The sequence below is a fragment of the Equus przewalskii genome, chromosome 28 (genome assembly GCF_037783145.1).
Source record: "Equus przewalskii isolate Varuska chromosome 28, EquPr2, whole genome shotgun sequence".
Lineage (NCBI taxonomy): Eukaryota > Metazoa > Chordata > Mammalia > Perissodactyla > Equidae > Equus > Equus przewalskii.
The window spans coordinates 12,588,431-12,609,219 of record NC_091858.1 but is presented as its reverse complement, the minus strand read 5'-3'; the positions used below and the strand labels follow the sequence as shown (position 1 = coordinate 12,609,219).

At 38.4% G+C, this 20,789-nt stretch overlaps 1 protein-coding gene across 1 annotated transcript in view; it reads right to left on the bottom strand.

The window, feature by feature from the left end:
* Positions 1–20,789, bottom strand: part of PPP2CB (protein phosphatase 2 catalytic subunit beta) — a 32,829-nt gene that overhangs the window by 3,604 nt on the left and 8,436 nt on the right. The window contains exons 2-6 of the mRNA XM_008541686.2: positions 8,538–8,747; positions 6,713–6,886; positions 3,733–3,822; positions 3,457–3,618; positions 2,073–2,191 (exon numbers count right to left, since the gene is read on the bottom strand). Coding sequence (XP_008539908.1) covers positions 2,073–2,191; positions 3,457–3,618; positions 3,733–3,822; positions 6,713–6,886; positions 8,538–8,747 — 755 coding nt within the window. The remainder of the gene's footprint in view (positions 1–2,072; positions 2,192–3,456; positions 3,619–3,732; positions 3,823–6,712; positions 6,887–8,537; positions 8,748–20,789) is intronic.

Here is a 20,789-nt window from a genome sequence, read left to right as displayed (position 1 = left end):
GAAGTTGAGAGAGAAAGGAAAATGAGCAAATATTTACAGATTTTGATACATTAATCTTATTTTTATTTTCTTCATATTATTCCTTAGGATTTGAACTACCATCTGGTGTCTCTTCTTTACTTTAGTACAGCTTTGTTCCCGGCCACCTCCTCTGTGCTGTTACAGTCGTATATATCCCATCTCTATACATTACATTTAAGGTCCACTACACTACAAATATATCCATATTGTGTTAAGTAACTGATTTTTAAATCAGTTAAGAAGAAAGATACAATTGTACTGTCTTTCACAATTACTATCTTGTGTGTAATACATTTGATTTACTTTCTGGTGTCATGTGCTTTTGGACTGAAGTACTCTTTCTAGTATTTCTTGTATGGCAGGTCTGCTACTGTTGAATTTTCTCAATTTTGTTATCTGGAAAAATCTTTCTTTTGCATTCATTTTGAAGTTTTGCTGCACATATGAGATTCTTGGTTGAGCTTTTTACCTTCAGCACTCTAAACATGTTATCCCATTGCCCTTCTGATGAGATGTCAGCTGATTATCATTGAGGTTCCCTTTTGTAAGTCATTTTTCTCTTACTGCTTTCAAGAGTTTTTCTTTTAGACTTTCAGCATCTGACTATGGTGTGTCTGGGTATGGATTTCTTTGTATTTATCCATGTTATTTGTTGAGCTTCTTAGACGTGTTTATCAATGTTTACCATCAAATCTGAGAAGTTTTCAGCCATGATTTCTTCAAATATTCTTTCTGTCTCTATCTCTCCCTTCTCTCCTTCTGGAACTCCCATTACACCTATACTGGTGTGCTTAACAGTATCCCACATTTCCTGAGGCTCTGGTTCATTTTTCTTCACTGTTTTTATCTGTTAAAATTCTCCTTGCTTTGATCTTTTGTTTGTTGCTAGGAGCATCATGGGAGCTATGAGAGCCCTCTTAAGTGGCCTCCACCACGATACGCATTGTTTTCAACAAAGCACTTAGGCTTGGAACTCTCTACCCTGTGCTCTAAGTAAGGTCAGTCCTCTCAGGAAGAGCTGAGGAACTTTCTGTTCTGCCTGTCACTCGGAGCAGAACTTCTATGCCACTGCTCCAGAGTTGTGGGCAGGTATTATGGCCCACTTTTCTTCAAATTGACCTGTAACTGACATATAAAATTATATTATTTTCAAGTGTACAATGTAATGGTTTGATAAATGTATATACTGCAAAATGATCACTGCAATATGTCTAGTTATCATACATCACCACACAGTCACAATTTTTTTCTTGTGATGAGAACTTTTAGATCTATTCTCTTAACAACTTTCAAATATACAATACAGTATTATTAACTATAGTCTGTACAATACATGCTGTACATTACATCCCTAGGACCTATTTTATAAATGGAAGCCTGTACCTTTTGACCACTGTCACCCATTTATGTCACCCACTTCTTAGTGACATACGCTGTTCTATGAACAGGTGCTGGGGCAAGAACAACTGGGGACCCAGCATTCTCTGCCCACCATGCACGTATAGAGTAGAGCTTCCACTCCAGAAGATAGGTGGGGATAGGGAGTCTCAGCCTCTTGACTGTACCCACCAGGAATAGAGCTTCTGTCACCCAGGACTGGGGTAGGTGAGGCATGCTGACACTTGCCCACTTAGGGTTGAAACCATAGCACAAGACTGGGAGCTGGGGAAGGGGAAAAGCCCCCCTCTTCTTGACCACACCCACCCAGAGAAATGCATGGAGTAGTTTCTATACAAGGGATCTGGGGGAGGGGGAGGGAGCATGCTGTGTTCCAATTCCACAGACTCTGGCTGCTGTGACTGAGATTTAGATTTTCTAGAATAATTGTTTCCCTATTTGCTGTATGTACTTAGGACAACTTCCCAAAACTCGAAATACCTGTTTAAAACAATTTTCTCTGGTTAAATGGTTGTTTATGTTGGAGAAAGTGTCTGCCATGTTCCTCACCCCATTGTTCCAGACGCAGAAACTCTCTACCTTAATTTAATAACCTACATTTAAAATTTTCCCTCCAAATGTGATTATATACATTAAAATTTAAAGTTACTTACAAGGAATATTTTAAAGTGTCATCTAATTCCATGATAGCAGCCTGGTTCCCACAGCGATAACAGTAATTGGGTGCACTGAAAATGGTGACCACGTTCCGATCGTGACACCAATTGTATCCCTGCAGCAATAAAAAAAAAATCAATATTTCACCATAAAATCATGATTTTGACATAGATAATACACCATTTTCCCTCCCTCTACTTCTAGTCTCTAGTGTCATGTTTTAGATACATCCCAAATAGCAGCTGAATTTTGATTATTTATCCAATTTGAGAGTCTCAGTCTTTTAGGAAAGGAAAAGTTTTCATCCATTTCCATTTCCTATGCTTACTGATATAACTAGACTTATCTTTACCGTAAGAATTTATGTTCTTTATTTATCATGCTTTCACCTCTCCTCTTGCCTCTATCAGGTTTGTGAAGTTTTCTCCAACATCTTGAAGCCACTACCTATTGGTTCGGAAGGATTATATTCTATTTATATTTCTCTAGTATTTACAAAATACTAACACCATATTAGAGAAATCTGGCAGGCACCACGTTAACTAAGTGATCCAGGTTAACACCACCAGAAGTGGGACAAATAGATTTCATGAGTCCTGATAAGATGCACTGAGAATCATTTTGTGGTATGCCTGCCAAAAATGCATATCCTGAATCTGTAATCATACGGAAAGATCAGTCAAACCAAAAATGAAGGATATTTCTACAAAGTAAAATTGCTTATACTCTTCAAAAATGTAAAGATTATGCAAAACAAAGAAAACCAGAGGAATTATTTCCAGATCAAAGAAGACTGAATGTAGCATGATCCTGGATTAGATTATACATGCACACACACACACACAAGTTTTGCTATAAAGGACTTTAGTGAGACAATCAAAATTTGAATAAAGTGTTTAGATTAGATAATAGTGCTATGTCACTGCAAATTTCCTGACTGTGATAACAATACTGCGGTTATGTAAGAGAAAGTCTTTATTTTTACAAAATACATATGGAAATTTGGGGGTGAAGGAGTATTATACCTGCAACTGACATTCAAACAGTTTAAAAGAAACTAAGTAATATGTGTAAGGGAAGGGGGACAGGGAGGGAGAGAGAATGATAAAGCAAATATTACAATATTCATATTTGAGGAATCTGACTGTAGGATACAAGGGAGCTTTTTGGTACTGCTTTTGTAACTCTTCGCTAAGTCTAAATTAATTTAAAAAGTGACATAATTTTGCTCTGGCCAACTAGCACTTTCCTCCTTGCTAAAACCAGACAAGTTTTTTCTCCTTCCTCAAATGTTTCTGACATTCTAAGTCATGAAGCTTTATTACAGACAGATATATTTATTTGAAATAAAGATCATCATCCTGTAGGAAAAGGACATACCTCCATTACAAGTTGGTGAGCACGAGAAACCAGTGTGAGACCATTGGCGTGGTTAAATGTTTCAGAAATGTCTTGTCCAAATGTGTAGCCAGCACCACGTGGTGAAATACCCCATCCACCACGATCATCTGGATCTGACCATAACAGATCACACATTGGGCCCTGGCCAAGAAAATCAAGTACATGTTATAAATTATTACCAGTCACATTTAACTCATTTACCTTTACCACAATGTGGTTATAGTTCTTTCTTTTTTTTATTAAAACTGAGTTTACCTCATGTGGAACTTCTTGTAAACGATCCAGGGCTCTTATATGATCCAGTGTGTCTATGGATGGAGAGAGACCACCGTGGAGGCAGAATATCTGTTTATGAATTTAAAAAGAAAATGAATTTGTTTTATTAATTGCTAAAAGTTAATGGAGAGTAAACATTGGTTGCCAACTCTCAATCCTAACAGCTCTTCTCTCCAAAATAAAGTTTAAAAATATTCACGGTGGAAAATATATAAAATTCAATGGAAAAGAACAAAAACCATATCATCAGAGAGACTTGTTAACATGTATTTCTTTTGTCTTCTTTCTTTGTAGTCCTAGGTATATGCTTTTTTCCCCTTGTCTGGTGAATGGGATCTCCATCCTTGTGACTCACCATTACATTTTTTGCTGGTTACTGGTGAAGTATATATAACATTTGTTTCTCTTACACTAAAGACCCTACTGATTCATTTTATTGGTTCCAACAGTTTTTCAGTTTCCTAGATTTCTTTTTTGAGTACATAATCATGTTGTTTGCAAAAATATTTGTTTTTGTCTTCTCAAAGTTTATACTTTTTAATTCTTTTTATTGCTCAGTGCAAAGGCTAGGACTTTCAAAACAAAATTGAATGATACAAGTTGATTTTTTTTGTAAAACATTTATTTCCAAGCCCATCCTCTACAGATGCTGAATCAGGAAGAATTAATACTACAAGTTTTAGAGGGCATTTTTCTCCTGACTTTGATGAGGTTTCTGATGTTTTGCTGAAAAGTACACGCAGTATAAAGTTTCTTTTCCAATTAATGTTATTTTATCTTACTCCTTAATAACTGAGTTTTAAATAATGAAGATATAGAATTTTTTTCAAACAGTTTTGATCTGTTTCATTTTTCTGTGTTAGCCATGTCTAGTTTGGTGTTGGGGTTATACTAGCCATAGAGTGAGTTTTGAAGCTCTCCATCTTTTCCCTAAGCTTTGGAACACAGAAATTCTATGTGCCTTAAAGGCTTGGTAGAATTGGTCTATGAATCTATCTAGACCAATTTCTACTTTTCCAATTTCTGCTAAATCTAGTAGTCTATTTACATTGGTTAATTTCTTCAAAACCAATTTAACAATTAATATTTTGCTATAATAAATTTCGCCCATCTTTTCAAGTTTATTGGAATAAAGCTGTATCTGTTGTGATATGTAAGCACCTCCATATTTACAGTAACGCCTTATTTCTCATTCCTAGTGTTTCATGTGATCTCCCCCTTTTTTTCTAGATCAGTTTTGAATATTACATTTCTTTTTAGTAGACTTTTCAAAAACTGCTTTTGGCCATATTGATCAGTATCCATTTCTGCTTTGATCCTTAATAAATCCTTTATTTTACTGTGTCATTCTTTGAGCTAAATGTTTATATAACATTATTTCCTTTCTATTTTTCTACAAAACAAATGTAAGACTACGTATTTCTTCCCTTGTTTACATCTAAAAGTTTCGGTCTACACCATACTTCCACTGTCATTTAGAAATGATTTGGATTCTTATCTTTTATTTTCTGAGTGTTAATAAAAGATGGTGAAAGTTCCCAAGCAAGTAGATTTTTCTTTTATCCTTTTCTATTTCATTCCCAGTCTGAGTTTTTCTTCTACTACTCAGAATTGGAGACTGTCACTTAACATTTGATACATAAATAAATGATGGATGGATAGACGAAAGGGTGTAAAGGAGGAAAGAAAGAATAAATGAATGAATATGTGGAAAATTATCTGGTTTTTGTTTGTTGGGTACTCATATACCAAAAGCTATAAATACTGTCTATATCTGTTAGGTAAGCTTGTCCCATTGTTCAAATACTCTATATAGTTATTTTTTATCTACTTCATTTCTAAGGTGTATAAAGTCTTCCCACAACAACATTTTATAAACAATAACGTGTTACCAATGTTGTGTGTGTGTGTACTGGCTATTTTGTTCCTTGAGAGTACTACAATAGGAAAGATCAATGGTCCATTGAAGGTAAAAGGTTGCGGGGGAGGGGGAGAAATATAAACATATTCAATAAATAAAAGCTATACTAATGCTCTCATTTAAAAAACTAGATTCACCATAACACTGATAGGCTGTCCTTCTAAAATAATTATGTCAATTGTTATGTTAATGAAAGCTATATTGCTTTTTAAAATTAAAAACCTTAATTAAAATTTAACCTCCTTTAAATTCATTGTTTTCTTTCATTTTAGCAAGTCTAAGCAAAATATTGCCCTTTTAAATTAATTATTGTGATGTTCAGAATCACAGCTGGGAAACATGGACCGTCAGGATCACACAGAAAAGGTCAGAAGCAGATTCTATCGGCAGTAGTGGTCCAGGGGCAGCCTGTGGGCGTCTGTGGTTTAAGAGCTGTAGAGCCCACAGCACGTCTTAGACTGAAATTGAAACCACTTCATGCTCACAGTGATTACACCCGGAAATTGGAATAACAGGAAACTGGCACAAATTTTTCTTACACTTCTGAACGTTTTATGTCTGTAATACTTGTTACAGGTAGAAACAAAGCATTCACTTCTTAGTGAAGGCGGCGTAATACACAATATTACTGGCTTGCAATTACCATGAACATAGGAAGAAAAAGTTATTAATGGTAACCAGCGGACACTGGTTAAATGTGTGAAGACAGCTTCAAAAAATGGCTTTGCTTTACTAGCGTGCACGTCAGGACCATAAGCATTTATTTACAATATTTATCTATAATAAAAAAGCATATTGGCATATCCTTTGGCCAAAAGCTTTACAAATATATCTGAGAACAACATGGAAATTTGCTGGTCCCAATGTACATAAAATTTATCCAATTCCCTGTTCTGAAATCTTAAGTACAAGGGAAAGAGGCAGAAAAGGCCAAGGGGATACAGATATACACGTTATGTAAACCTAGATCCTAAATGACTAGTAGAAAATCTTTTCCTACTTTTATCCCCACCCCGATGTAAGCACGTACATACATACCTGTCCATCTACTAAAGCTGTGAGTGGAAGATAATCAAATAGATCCGTAAAATATTTCCAAACATTGGCATTCCCATACTTTCGTAGACATTCATCATAAAAGCCATACACTTGGGTTATTTGTCGGCTTTCGTGGTTTCCTCTCAATATTGTAATGCGTTCTGGATAACGCACCTGGAAGAAAAGCAAAAGAAACCCATGTTGTACAAATCATATTTTTATGAGCGTCACGTTAAGCACATTAACCGCTGACCCATTTCTTTAAATGGCTCTTTTTCCTGCTAGTAAAGTAAATGTTAATTCTTTTTCAGAATAAAAAATGTTCTCATTCATAACCAGGTCCTATTGATTAAACTTTGACATATTTTCTATATAGGCAGTCATTTTACTATTTATATCACCCTCATTGGAATCCTTATTAACTGATACCTCTATTACTATAATAAACTTGTACCTGATTTGTCTCAAATATCTTCTTCATCCTCAAACTATCACTAGTCTTCTAAATCTTTTCAGAACACTATGACTTCTTACTGCTGAATGGACACTGAAGATCAGAGATCTGGACCTGAGACAAACTCTTCTATAGACTAACCTCTCCCTCCCCTTTCAACTTTTATTTCCCACAGGAAGATTGTGTTTGCCAACAAAAACACAAAAACAGACCCTTGCCAAATCTAGGCAAGATTTCAAATGTATTAACAGTCTCTTTTCCATAACAAAATATAGACACATGGCTTATAACATGCTGTTTATAGTTAAGAATATGTCTGAGAAGTATGAAAAAGCATCAGATTCTGTAAACCAAATTAACCAAAAGCTGCAAATGCATACTTTAATTCATACATATTTACTAAGCATCTGTTATATGTCCAACATTAAATTTAGTGCTTAAAGCTAAGTGACAGGTCCGCACAAGTATAATACATGACTTCTCCTCTCTAAGGACTAATCTCACTAAAGAGGTATGTGAAGTACATAATACAAGGCAAGAAACCACTATGGAGTATGAATAAGGGGTGAGAGAAGATGTTTCACGTTAATTTAGAGTAGGAAGAGTGAGGCTAAAATGGTGGAAGGCTTCATGGAAGAAGCAGGACTTGTGTTGTGGTAGAAGGGGTAACAAATCACAGATGGAGTAATCCTTTGGGGAAAGTGGTTAAAGAAATTTATGGAGATAGACTGAGCACTGAAATTCTTTGAGTCAAAGAGTTTATGCTGTCAACTACTGGCAGGCAAATTCAGGCTAGACTACAACGGCCAGCCAAGGAGTTTGAGCTCCACTCTACAGGCAATATGGAATGACTGAAGAGTTTGGGAGCAGGGAAGTACCAAGATGAAAATCTTAAATAAAAGAGATTTAATCTGGCAGCATACGCAAGGTGCAAGGTCAATTTGGAGGAGTCAGACCTTAGAGGCAAAAATATTAGTTACCATACTACTGCAACAAAGTGTAAAGTAGTAGAGATACGAATTGTGTGTTGATAGTAAAAACAGAGACAGAGATATAAGACTTCTTAAGGCAACAATTTAAAAAAGACTTGTTAATTGACTGAATATGAGAGATAAGTGACTAAGTAAAAAATGATTCTAAGACTTCAGCTATGGATTACCCAAAAGAATGATTTACCAGGAGAAGGCAGGAGAGGTTTAAGGTATCATCCTCATCTCCCTCTCTGTTAAAAGATGTAAAATCAACTATTATTTTAAGGGGTTAGAAACTGAATGGATCACAAAACAGAACAGATGAGGTGCAATACTGCCATTCTTGCCTTTTGTTGGTTTAAAGCTTGAAAAAAAGAAAAGTGAATGTCATTAATCATACCTTTAATGCCACAAGAAGAGTCACAGTCTCCACTGAATAATAACCTCTGTCTACATAGTCGCCCATGAATAGATAGTTTGTATCTGGTGATTTTCCACCAATTCTAAAGAGTTCCATGAGATCATGGAATTGACCATGCACATCTCCACAGACGGTAACAGGACAACGAACCTCTTGCACATTTGATTCTTTTGTTAAAATTTCCTTAGCCTGTTAGAAAAATGAAACCAACAATTAAAAAAAGATTCTATCACAAATTAAAGGCATTATTCTTTGTGTATTAAAAGAAGATCTGGTGAAAAAACACCTGAAATGTGCTTTATGAAATCATAAAACTAAAACCACAATGAGATACCACTTCACACCTACTAAGACTGCAAATAAAAGAGACAGATAATAGCAAGTGTGCGTGAGGACGTGGAGAAACTGGAACTCTCATACACTGCTGGTGGGAATGCAGTGGTTGGTGCAGCTGCTGTGGAAAACTGGCAGTTCTTCAAAAAGTTAAACAATTACCACGTGATTCAGCAATTCCACTTAGAAATATACTTAAGAGAATTATGTTTACAGGTTTCTGGCAGCATTATTCACAATAGCCAAAAAGCTGAAACCACCCAAATGTCCATTAACTGATGAATGGGTAAGTAAAATCTGAGTATATCCTCTCAATGGAATATTATTCAGAAATAAAAATAAACGAAGTATTGATACACGCTACAACTTTGAAAACACTGATATAATGCGAATGTATTCTATCTTTTGCTTATATAAGTGAAAGAAGGCAGTCACAGATTGTAAGGTCATAGATTGTAACTCCATTTATATGACAGATTATAAGGTCATAGATTGTATAACTCCATTTACATGACATATCCAGAAAAGGCAAATCTACAGAGATAGAAAGTAGACCAGTGGCTGCCTAGAACCGGGGAGACTGGAGAGTAATGGCTAAGGTATACAGGGTTTCTTTTGGGGGGAATGAAAATGTTCTAATATTGTGGTGATGAGTGCACATATCTGGGAATGCACTGAAAGCCACTGAACTGTACACTCCAAATGAGCGAACTGTTTGGTATAGGAATTATATCTCAATAAAGTTGTTTCTTAAAAAGAATAATCTTATTTACAAGTTAAAATAGATCAATAAAGAAAAAAGTCACAAATTATTCAAATTCTTTTATAAATAAACACATTCTTACACCAATTCATAAGCCAATCTCCAACTTCTTTATTCCAATTAGTTTATATTCAATGAATCAAGTGAGAATATACCCTTAGGAGGCCCTGAAGCACAGAGTTCATATATAAACGACGGCAGATTAAATGTACTGACTAAAGTCAAGTTCATCGCACCTCATGTATTTAGCAACTTTGCCTAATAGGAAAAAGATCCCAGAAGCAGAAAGACAATTAAAAAGGTCTCTGAGGCCTGTAATAAAACAGATAGAATACAAGCATATGCACCTTCCCATCAACCTGCCAGAGGACTCTATTAGGCCCTATTCTGGGCCTATTTACTTGTTATGTACAAAATTCTAACAAGCTGCTTATCACATTTCCAGGTCTACGAGATTAGAAACAGAAAACCATGAAGAACAAGAGGTAAGAACTGAGACTGACGTGTACATACAAACTAAGAGTAAGAAACAACCCCGCGGTGAGGGTGAGGAGGTGAAAATGACGCAGGGCAACAAGTCAGCTGCCCAGGAGGAAGCTGACAGTAGGAGCTGGCAGCGGAGAGCTAAGAGCAGTGGGAGTGGAATTTTAGGGACAGACATTTCTCTGCCTCTGCAGGGATTTGATCATCTAAGGAGCATTTAAAAACACGGATTTTGAGCTTCTCTCTGCATAATGTAAGTTCTTGTTGCTGAGCATCTTTGTCAACAGACTTTGTCATTCTTGCCAATTAGCAGGTGTGAAATAGTATCTTCTAATTTGCACCTCTGATACTTAACATTTCTTTACAAAAGCAGCTTTTCATGCTTATTGGTCACTAAATTTTTTTTTCTTTGAAATGCCTACTCACAAAATTAACCTAATTTTTCTAGTCGGTTGTTTGTATTTTTCCTATTGATTTGTACTTTTTTTTTTTAGTATTATAAATATTTACCTTATATTGGTTTTACGTATTTTTGTTGTTGTTGTTGGTTGTTTTTTTTTGAGGAAGATGAGCCCTGAGCTAACATCTGCTGTCAATCCTCCTCTTTTTGCTGAGGAAGACTGGCCCTGAGCTAACATCCGTGCCCATCTTCCTCTACTTTCTATGTGGGACGCCTGCCACAGCATGGCTTGCCAAGTGGTGCCATGTCTGCACCCGGGATCCCAACCGGTGAACCAAAGCAGAATGTGAGCACTTAACCGCTGAGCCACCAGGCCGGCCACAAGTTTTATGTATTTTAAATATCTTCTGTCTGACGCTAGTGTTTTCATTTTATGTATAGTGTCACTGAAGTTTCTTTTGTTGTTTCTAAACTTTAAGATAGCTAAATTTATCACTCTTTTCCCTTTATGGTCTGTGCTGTTTGGGTTCTTGTTTCAGAAACTGTTCCCTACACGGAGGTCGAAAAAGCACTTTTGTATTTTTATCCTGGAAGTTTTTGCTTTCACATTTCACAAGTCTTTAACCCAGCAGTGGAATTTGTTATATGGTGTAATGTAGGAATTCATTTTAATTTTATTATTCGTAATGGTTAGCCAACTGGCTCAGCATTATTATTACATAGTGCCATCCTTTCCTAATTTGTAATGTCACCTCTGCCAAGTTTTTGTAAAGACCTATGTCTGTTTCCTAATTTCTTACCTGAACTGGACACAACCTTGTACACCCTCTCAGATGCCTTCATATTCTTTTTCTGAGCTGCCGTCTCTCAAACTGCACTGCTGTCATCATTGATGACACCTTGCCCAGCCCTGAGCTGGCTTGAGTCTAAGCTGAAGTCGTGGACCTGCGTGGCTCTTGCTCAGCCCTAACATGCTGAGCTGCTCCTCTTCCAACAGACACGGATGGAATGCCACATGGTGGGATGTGGGATCTGGCTTCTTGAGCAGGTGCTGAGGGCTGGATGGCACGATTTGGAAATACGTGGGAGTCATCTCCCCGTGGAGTAAACCTTGACTAGTGGGAAGAGAGAGAAAGAAGGGAGCCAGGGAAATAAACTGCCACTGTTTTTCCTTCCATGCACTTCTCTGAGGTACGACTTCTCCTCGCGATTTTTCTGGATAGTGAAGAAGTCCCACCTCCCAAGGTAATGCATCATATCACACTGCTTTACACATTTCCTCACTTTATTTTTTTCTTCCACTTTATGTCTGTGGGCTTGCATTCCCCAAATAAAGTGTCAGCATTTTCATCTTTTCCTCAGGCTCCATTCTCATTGGTCTACCACTCCTGTGTCAATAACAGACTGCTTTAATTACTATAAGAAATCATACTATCTGGGAAGAGAGGCTCTCTTCCTATTCCTTTTATTTATGACTATCTGGCTATTTTGGCCCTTTCATTAAGCCTGACATATGAATTTTAGAAGTTGTCAAATCCTATGAAAATCTTGTTGAGGTTTTGACTCAAATTACATTGAATTTATATATTTGGAGCAAATGGGTATATTTAAAATAAGTCTTTCCACTGATGAATATGGCATTGATCATCATTTATTTAGATTTCCTTTATTCTTTAAACAAGTTTGATAATTGTCTAATAATGTCTACTTGTTGGACATAATCCAAGGTAATTTATACTTGAGATGATGCTGGGATTTTAAAAAATATTTCTCAATGTCAGATTTTTACACAAGCTACACTCTTGTAACTTGAAAACTGTTTAGTTTTAATAGTTTATAGATTTTCCTGGATTTCCATATAGATCATATAAAATGACGCTTTTGTTTTTTCCTTTATAAATCTTATAACCACTAGTGCCTTAGTCTGTTCAGGCTGCTATAACAAAAATAACTCACAGACTGAGTGGCTTAGAAACAACAGAAATTTATTTCTCACAGTTTTGGAGGCTGGAAGCCTAAGATCAAGATTTCCAGAAGCTCCTTTGATAAAAAATCCCAGAATTTCTTAAATTCAGAGAAATTTTCTTGTCAAGGGATGGGGTATTTTTTTCTGTTTTATTTGTTGTATTTCCTATTTCAGAAACTTTAATTACTTGAGGTTTTTTTAAATCATGTTTGTCTGTTCTTTTTTGTTCTCATGTGCATTCCTTGCGATTATCTTAAGTCTTTCCTTTCTGGAGGCAGTTATGTTTTTCTGCCATGTCCCTTCTGCTTCTCTTGTTATTAACTTTCACTACTGGTTTTGCCCTCAATTTGTTTCATAAATCTCTATTCAGCTCATGGTGCAACGCTCTTGTTTTTTTTTTTGTGGAAGATTAGCCCTGAGCTCACATCTGCCACCATTCCTCCTCTTTTTGCTGAGGAAGATTGGCCCTGAGCTAACATCCGTGCCCATCTTCTTCTACTTTATATGTGGGATGCCTCCACAGCATGGCTTAATGAGCGGTGTGTAGGTCCACACCCAGGATCCAAACCGGTGAACCCTGGGCCACGGGAAGTGGAGACACACAAGCTTAACTGCTATGCCACCAGGCTGGCCCCAACAATTCTTGTTTTTGAGCTTCTTTTATTTAATCCACATCATAGTGAGTTGTCCTATAACCTGAGCACCAGTGGGTAATTTCTTCCTGTTCCCTGGATTTATTTTGGGTTCTCTGTACATCATTCCCCAAGCTATGTTCCTTTCTTGCTTGCTGTAATTTGTCTGCCATGCTGTCCCTTCTCAGTTTGTTGCTGATCTATCAGTCTAAACCTTCTATTTACTCCAATATATTGTGGGTCATTTATTAACTCCCACTCTGCCACATCTGAGACTGGTTTGTTTTTCCCAAGGAGCAACAGGTTTAAAATCAAGGTAGCTCAGACCATAAAGACAAGAGCTGCTCCCTAGTAACAGCAGCACAGAGTGTGGAAGATGCGGCAGGCTGAAAAAACACCCTGCAAAGATACACTCACTTCCTAGTGACCAGAACCTGTGACTATAACCTCACACGAAAAGATGCGCTTAAGGATGCTGACAGGAGGAGCTTATCCTGGATTATCCTGATGGGCCCTGAATGTAATTACATGCCTCCTTATGAGAGAGAGGCAGAGGGAGCTCTGAGACAGACAAGCGCAGAAGAGAAGGCCACATAAAGACAGAGGAAGACTGAAGTGATGCGGCCAAGGAACGCCAGCAGACACCAGAAGCTGGAGGAGGCAAGGAGCCGATTCTCTTGGAAGCCCCAGACGGAGCTGGCCCGGCTGACTTGACTCTGGACTCCAGGCCTCCAGAGCTGTGAGAGAAGATATTTCTGCTGTTTTAAACCACCCACTTTGTAGTAATCTGTTACAGCAGCCACAAAAAACGAATACAGCAAGATGTCTGTTTTCCTGATAACTGTGTAGAGCTGCCATATTGCCCCTGGACTGCTCACCTCTGAATTTTCCTGGATGTGAGAGAAATACAAACTGCTACTAGGTTAAGCCTTTATTATTTTGGGTTTTCTGTTACACACACCAAACCTAACACTAACTGATACATGGTTACAATACTGGACCAAACAACTCCACTTCTAGACAGCCATACTATGAATAAAATCAGATAAATATGTATGGATATAAATAAAGGAATGTTTGCTTTTAAGGGAAAATACTGGAAATTATAAATGTCCATTGGATAGTTAAGGAAACAAATATAGTACACATCTATAGAATGGAATACTAAGTAGACATTCAGAATGGTATAGAAGTATATTTGATATAAAGGGTATTTGATAGATAAATGCAAAAGGCAAGTCACAAAACCAAACAATTCCCCGTTTAGTAAGGAAAACTACATAGGAGTTCCACACCAAGCAGCTGCTCTAACAATTTTTCAGATACGATCACGTTAGGTTCTCCAGATAGCTATTTTAGATCACAGCGGCAAAATACAGCAAAGTCAGCCAATTTCAGCCAAAGAATTAATGCATCGGGGGTAAAGAAAAAAGTCCTTAATATTAGAAGCTAAATCCTAAAGTTAAAAGGACCCCAGTAAAATAGCTGAAGATTGAGAAAACAATTAGCAGAGGTCTTTCAAGAGCAACACAACCTCACCTCCTGTAATGGATCTATTAACTGGACAAAAAAAGTCAAAAGAGTAAAATCATTCTGTCACGTGCTTAGCAAGCATCAAGTAATTTGTTTTTCAAGTTAGACAGGAGCAAATAACCAACATTTTGCAGAAATAGTAAAACAGAATCCTCAAGTCATATAACATTAAGAATTTAACAAGCTAATCCTACTTAAAAATCCACTAAAGGAAACCTTACCAAAAAACGGAGGAAAAATGATTTCATACATAGCACGTGTACAGGACAACAGTCATCAGGTCGACAGACCATTCCCTCTGATGTACATCATACACAGTAATCACCTGACACACCAAAATATCCCTGAAGAGCAAGGTTCATGTAACAAACACTTGCCAAGTGTCTGTTGCAGGCCAGCTACCAGAGACAAAAAGAGGAACATGTAAACTCTCTAGCCTCAACATGCTGGCTTCGGCGGGCTCAAGTGAACAAAATAAAAACTTCTGTATGCAATGACTTCACTCATATGTGGAATGTAAACATACACATGGACAAAGAAAACAGTTCAGTGGTTACCAGGGGAAGGGGGGTGGGGGAGTGGGCACAGGGGGTGAAGGGGAGCACTTATGTGGTGACAGACAAGAAATAATGTACAACTGAAAGCTCACATCGATGTAAACCATTGTGAACTCAATAAAAAAAATCAAACCACTTCTGTACACAAAAAGAGATAAAAGGAGAAGCCTGGGAGAGTATCTGTAGCACACAATAGAAACACGTTAACATAAGTCATACAAAGATATTTGTAGGTTACAATATGTCTCAAAAAAATCATTGATTCAATCTTAATTAAAATTAGAAATTCATATTTTTGAGAAGTCCTAAGAAACTATTTATTTATTTTGGTGAGGAAGATTGGCCCTGAACTAACATCTACTGCCAATCTTCCTCTTTTTGCTTGAGGAAGAGTGGCCCTGAGCTAACACCTGTGCCAGTCTTCCTCTATTGTGTGTGTGGGACATCGCCACAGCATGGCTTGATGAGTGGTGTTTAGGTCTATGCCTGGGATCTGAACACGTGAACTTAACCACTATGCCACCAGGCCAGCCCCTCTAAGAAACTATATAGTTTACATATAAGAATCTATATATATATATACATACATATATATGTATAAACTCTGGTATTTATATAAGGGTGTTCAAGAATATAACGTTCTGAATTAGCCATCTTTAAACTGTTAAACGGAAGAGGGCTTGTGACTTTTTATACCAATTGACTTAAAATGGAATCTGAAGTTATATTTTTCTGCATTTTAACATCAGAAAGTTAATTTTTAAGTCTAGGTAAGGAGATTTTCTGTAATATTGATGGTTTTAATAGGTCTAAGACTTGTAATATTGAGACTATGAAGTTTTGTTGAAAAAACTGTGTTTATTCACTTAATACAAAGATAAATGAATGTAGCAGTTCTCAAAGTATGACCCAAGGGCATGTTCAGATGTAATGGATTTACTATTGTTTTAAAGAATATGTATTTTTTGAAACTACAGTTTTAATTGCCAATACAGTAATACAACCCATAGAAACAAAAGCTCTTTGCAGTCCTTAAGTTTTAAGAGTCTAAAGGGGGTCATGAGACTAAAAAACTTAAAACTCTATGTTAATACAACTGTTCTGATGACCTACACGTAACATGAAAGAAACAGAGAGCACGTACAGGGCAGGAGGGCTCACATTTCTACAAAGGCATGCATTCTATTCACTTCAACTTGTTTGCAGTGACTGTTAGTGTCCTATTACACCAGTCCAAAGTGCTGGTGTTAGAGCATGTAAAACAAGCACAATGAAAGTCGGCATACACACTGTAGGAATCACAAAGTTAGTCACCTCCAGATTCACCTATACCAACTGGATGCCCCAGCACAGACTTTTAACTTAAACCGTCTCTAAGCAGTAGGGACAGTGGCAAGTCCTATTTCAGCAGGGGTGTCCTCTCCTGTGTTCTACATTTCTGTGGAATGACTTTGACTATGGCTCCAATCTCTCTTAATTTCTGCAGAATTTCCAAGCTTGGTTTGTCAGCTTTCCTTTTGATTCTAGGCTACCAAATATTCTTCCGACAAATGCTGTTTCTGCTTAAATTAGCCTGGTAGGCTTCTCACAAGTTAGGAACAATGTAGCCCAAACGTTTTTTTCTGTTTGCCTATAATTAGTTGGAATGAGATTATATGTACAGAACTCTTTCAGAAACAATGGGTTCCCCTCCCAGTTCAAACCTGTGTAAGCTTAAGACCTATATCCCCTTCAGTTTCTGTATTTAGATTAGGTACCTATGAGTCTACATCTCTTATATATATATATATATATGAACTCTTATTTCCACATGTATAACATGGAAATAGTTATTCTTTTCTGAACTGAAATTCTTTTTGGTGAGGAAGATTGGTCCTGAGCTAACATCTATTGCCAATCTGCCTTTTTTTTCCTCCTCCCCAAAGCCCCAGCACATAGTTGTATATCCCAGTTGTAGGTCATTCCAGTTGTTCTATGTGGGACACTGCCACAGCAGGCCTGATGAGCAGTGCGTAGGTCCACACCCAGGATCCAAACAGGTGAACCCTGGGCCACTGAAGCAGAGTGCGTGAACTTAACCACTTGGCCATGGGGCCGGCCCCCAAACTGAAATTCTTTAAGGGTTGATTCTTGGCTGTGTGGCAAAATACATTATTTTATTATCATCATGTTACTGAAATGATCTTTTCGTGCGGCGGAGAGAAGACCAACTGTGAGTTTCCTTTTCTCACATACCAAGAAGCCTGGAGGTCGGCAGCCCAGGATTGGCACGGCTTCTCCAGGGACCTCATCATGACAGCAGACTCCTTCCGCCTACCTTCTTCACCACCCTCAGTAAACAGAGCTGCCAGCTCATGGTCCCAGAAGGGTGGTGCATCTCCAGGCACTGTATCTGGTATCCCACTCAGCAAGAAGGCAGAAGGGGCAAAAGGCCAAAGGGCCCATGCCAGCCTAGTCTATCCAGCTTACACAGCTTTCCCAGAAGTTACATCTCACCGACCAGCTGAGACACACGCTTCCTGCTGCCCCAGTCAATCACAGGGATGTGACCAGAATGAAGGGAGAGTCACTACAAGGTGTAATTCCAATCAGAGCCGCAGGGAATTTTAGAGATTATCAAGCCTCTCCTACAGGGTCTGACAGATGGCTCAGAACTGGCTAAGATTACAAAGGAAACAAGCTTTTTACCAAGTTTATTCCATAAGACAGCTTCCTAATTTTGTTTAGAAAAAAATAAAATGGCATAAATCATTAGAAAGTTCAATCAGGGCTGATGTCTTCTATTTATTACTATTTTTAAAGAATCAATACTAGGAGCCAACCCAGCAGCGTGGGGGTTAAGCTCGTGTGCTCTCCTTGGCGGCCCAGGGCTCGCAGGTTCGGATCCCGGGCACGGACCTACACACCCCTCGTCAAGCCATGCTGTGGCGGTGTCCCCCACACAAAGTAGAGAAAGACTGGCACAGATGGTAGCTCAGCAACGATCTCCCTCAAGCAAAAAGAGAAAGATTGACAACAGATGTTAGCTCAGGGCCAATTTTTCTCACTGGGGGAAAAAAAAAATCAACACTTGGCTGATGGTTCCAAATCCAAAAAGGAAATCTGCTTCAAATACAATCACTATCATTTACTGTCCTACTTTAAATATAGAATAAAAGCACCAAAATGTAAATATTATCCAATTCAATTATTCTTTTAAGGATATACGGTTATCTTAACCCAGCACAGGTTTTACAAAACTACATGGATGGGTTAAGCTATGTGACATAGAGTGTGTATGCTTTACAGTCATACTTCCTGAGCTTTTATCTACATAGTAGTGAAGAAAGTACTTGCCAGGCCAGTGTGAGCCAACCCCCATCCCCCACCAAGTTTTCGTCTCCATTGTACAGATCCCCTGATGTTTTTCAACACCTATTCTAAACTCACACCCTTCATTCAGCTTCCTGGCTCACCAGGTGATTTTAGTTTAAGATCAGTTTGGCTTGCCTTCAGGGAAAGAAGGTGTTGGACTGGCAGAAGGAAGTACACAGTTCACCTGATACTTAGAAATCTCAGTGTAAAAACCTTTGTGTGTCAGGGGTCCCCAGGTTTGGTGGTGAATCACAAAGACAACCCACAGAACTGAGCGTGTAGTCATATTCACGGCTGTGATTTATTACAGCAAAAGGATGGCTAAGGCAGAAGGCGCATGGGGCAAAGCCCTGAGTAAACCAGCTGCGAGCTTCCACGAGTCCTCTCCCGGGGGCGTCGCACAGACCGCACTGAAGGCCCGCAGCCTCGAGCTGTGACAACACACAGGAAATGCTGTCTGCCAGGGAAGCTCAGTAGAGGCTCAGTGCCCTGTAACTGGGCGCTCGTCATGTAGGTACCCTCTGCCTGGCATGGACCAAACTTCCAGACTGTCAGAAGGAAGGCACGTGTTCAGCATAATCACATTGTGTGCACGAACAGCTCAGGCACAGTGGGCCACTCTTACCAGGGAATGGTGAGAACCCTCCCCAGTCCCAAGTTTCCGGACACCAGCCAAGGGCAACCTTGAAACGAGGCATTTCTGCCGACAGCGGTCTCAGGACTGCTATGTTAACTGTTTTCTGCACATCTTGTGACTCTATATGTAATGCTTATGAGTGTTTTTTAACGTGACTTAGCACCCAAAGTTTAACTATCTCTAGGACACGGGTAAGGCCAAGTTTAAACCTGTAAAGTGAAGGCCTGTGGTGATGCTGACTGCCACCTGGCAGAGACACATCCAGGCAGACAGCTGTTACTGCCGCACGCATTGCTGTATCCCTAGCCATTCAAACTTGTTTCCTTTCTCACTCATCGAAGACATATTCTTTCTTGCTGCTATAAATCAAATCCATCCTAGGAACAGAACTGAGAAAATGAAGATTTGGGATTGGCATTCACGTATATTAGGATGCACAACATATTTTATTTTCCCTTCTCCCCATGTTTTAGGACTGCAGAATATGTAAATACACTCCAGTCTTCCCTGCCTCCCAACAGGTGACATTCTATTCCTGCTTCTGTGTCGGTGCCATCGCCAGAGCCATCATAGCAAAAAGCACTATATTGGGTTTTGGCAGAGGCAATATACAAATGATTTTCTTTCCATCTCTATTTGGCACATATTTATCTGCTATAAAACATTATACCTTCTCTCTTACTCTCTAGGCAAATTCACCTAAAGACAGCCATAGAACACTCATGTCTCAAACAGATGAAATGAAATGAAGTTAAGATCCCACAGGGCTTGGGTGCCTGTTCTCCTATAGTTACAAGGTTCTTCCATAAACGACTGCTGACTGTTTTTTTTTTTTTTAAATACAAGGAAATGAACTTTGCCTTTCAGTTCAACAACAGTTAAGTGTCTGTATGCCAAGCAACGTCAAGCTTGGAAACACAACAATAAATCATATACTCTGTCCAAATTAAAGAATAAGTTATGTGTACATACATGGGCCAAGATATATTGCTCAATGAAACTAGTGTTAAGATGTTACACCTATGATCCCATTTTAATAAAAACAATACAGCACAAACAGCCATCCCCTCCCAGCATGCGTTTCTGCACACAGAGAACAAGGCCTGCAAGACTACACACTGTTTGCCTCCGGGGGAGGAGGGCAGTGGGTGGGGACGGTGGGTGCAACAGGGGACAGGGCTTGCTGTTTTCCCTACGTTTATGAGATGGTTAAATTTAAATATATATATTACTTTTTAAATCTGAAAAAATAACTTTTTGAACTTCAAAACAAATTCCAGATGGCAATAATTTATCAAAACAACCACAGTGCTATATACATATAGTGGAATTTTATTCCGTCATAAAAAGGAATAAAGTACTGACACATGCTGCAACAGGTAAGAATCCTGAAAACATTACGCTAAGCGAGAGAAGCCAGACACAAAAGACTACATGTTGCATGATGCCATTTATGTAAAATGTCTAGAATAGGCAAATCCATAGAGACAGAAAGTAGATTAGTGGTTGCCAAGGGATGGGGGGAGGGGAGAATGGGGAGTGACTGCTAATGGGTACACGGTTCCTTTTTTGG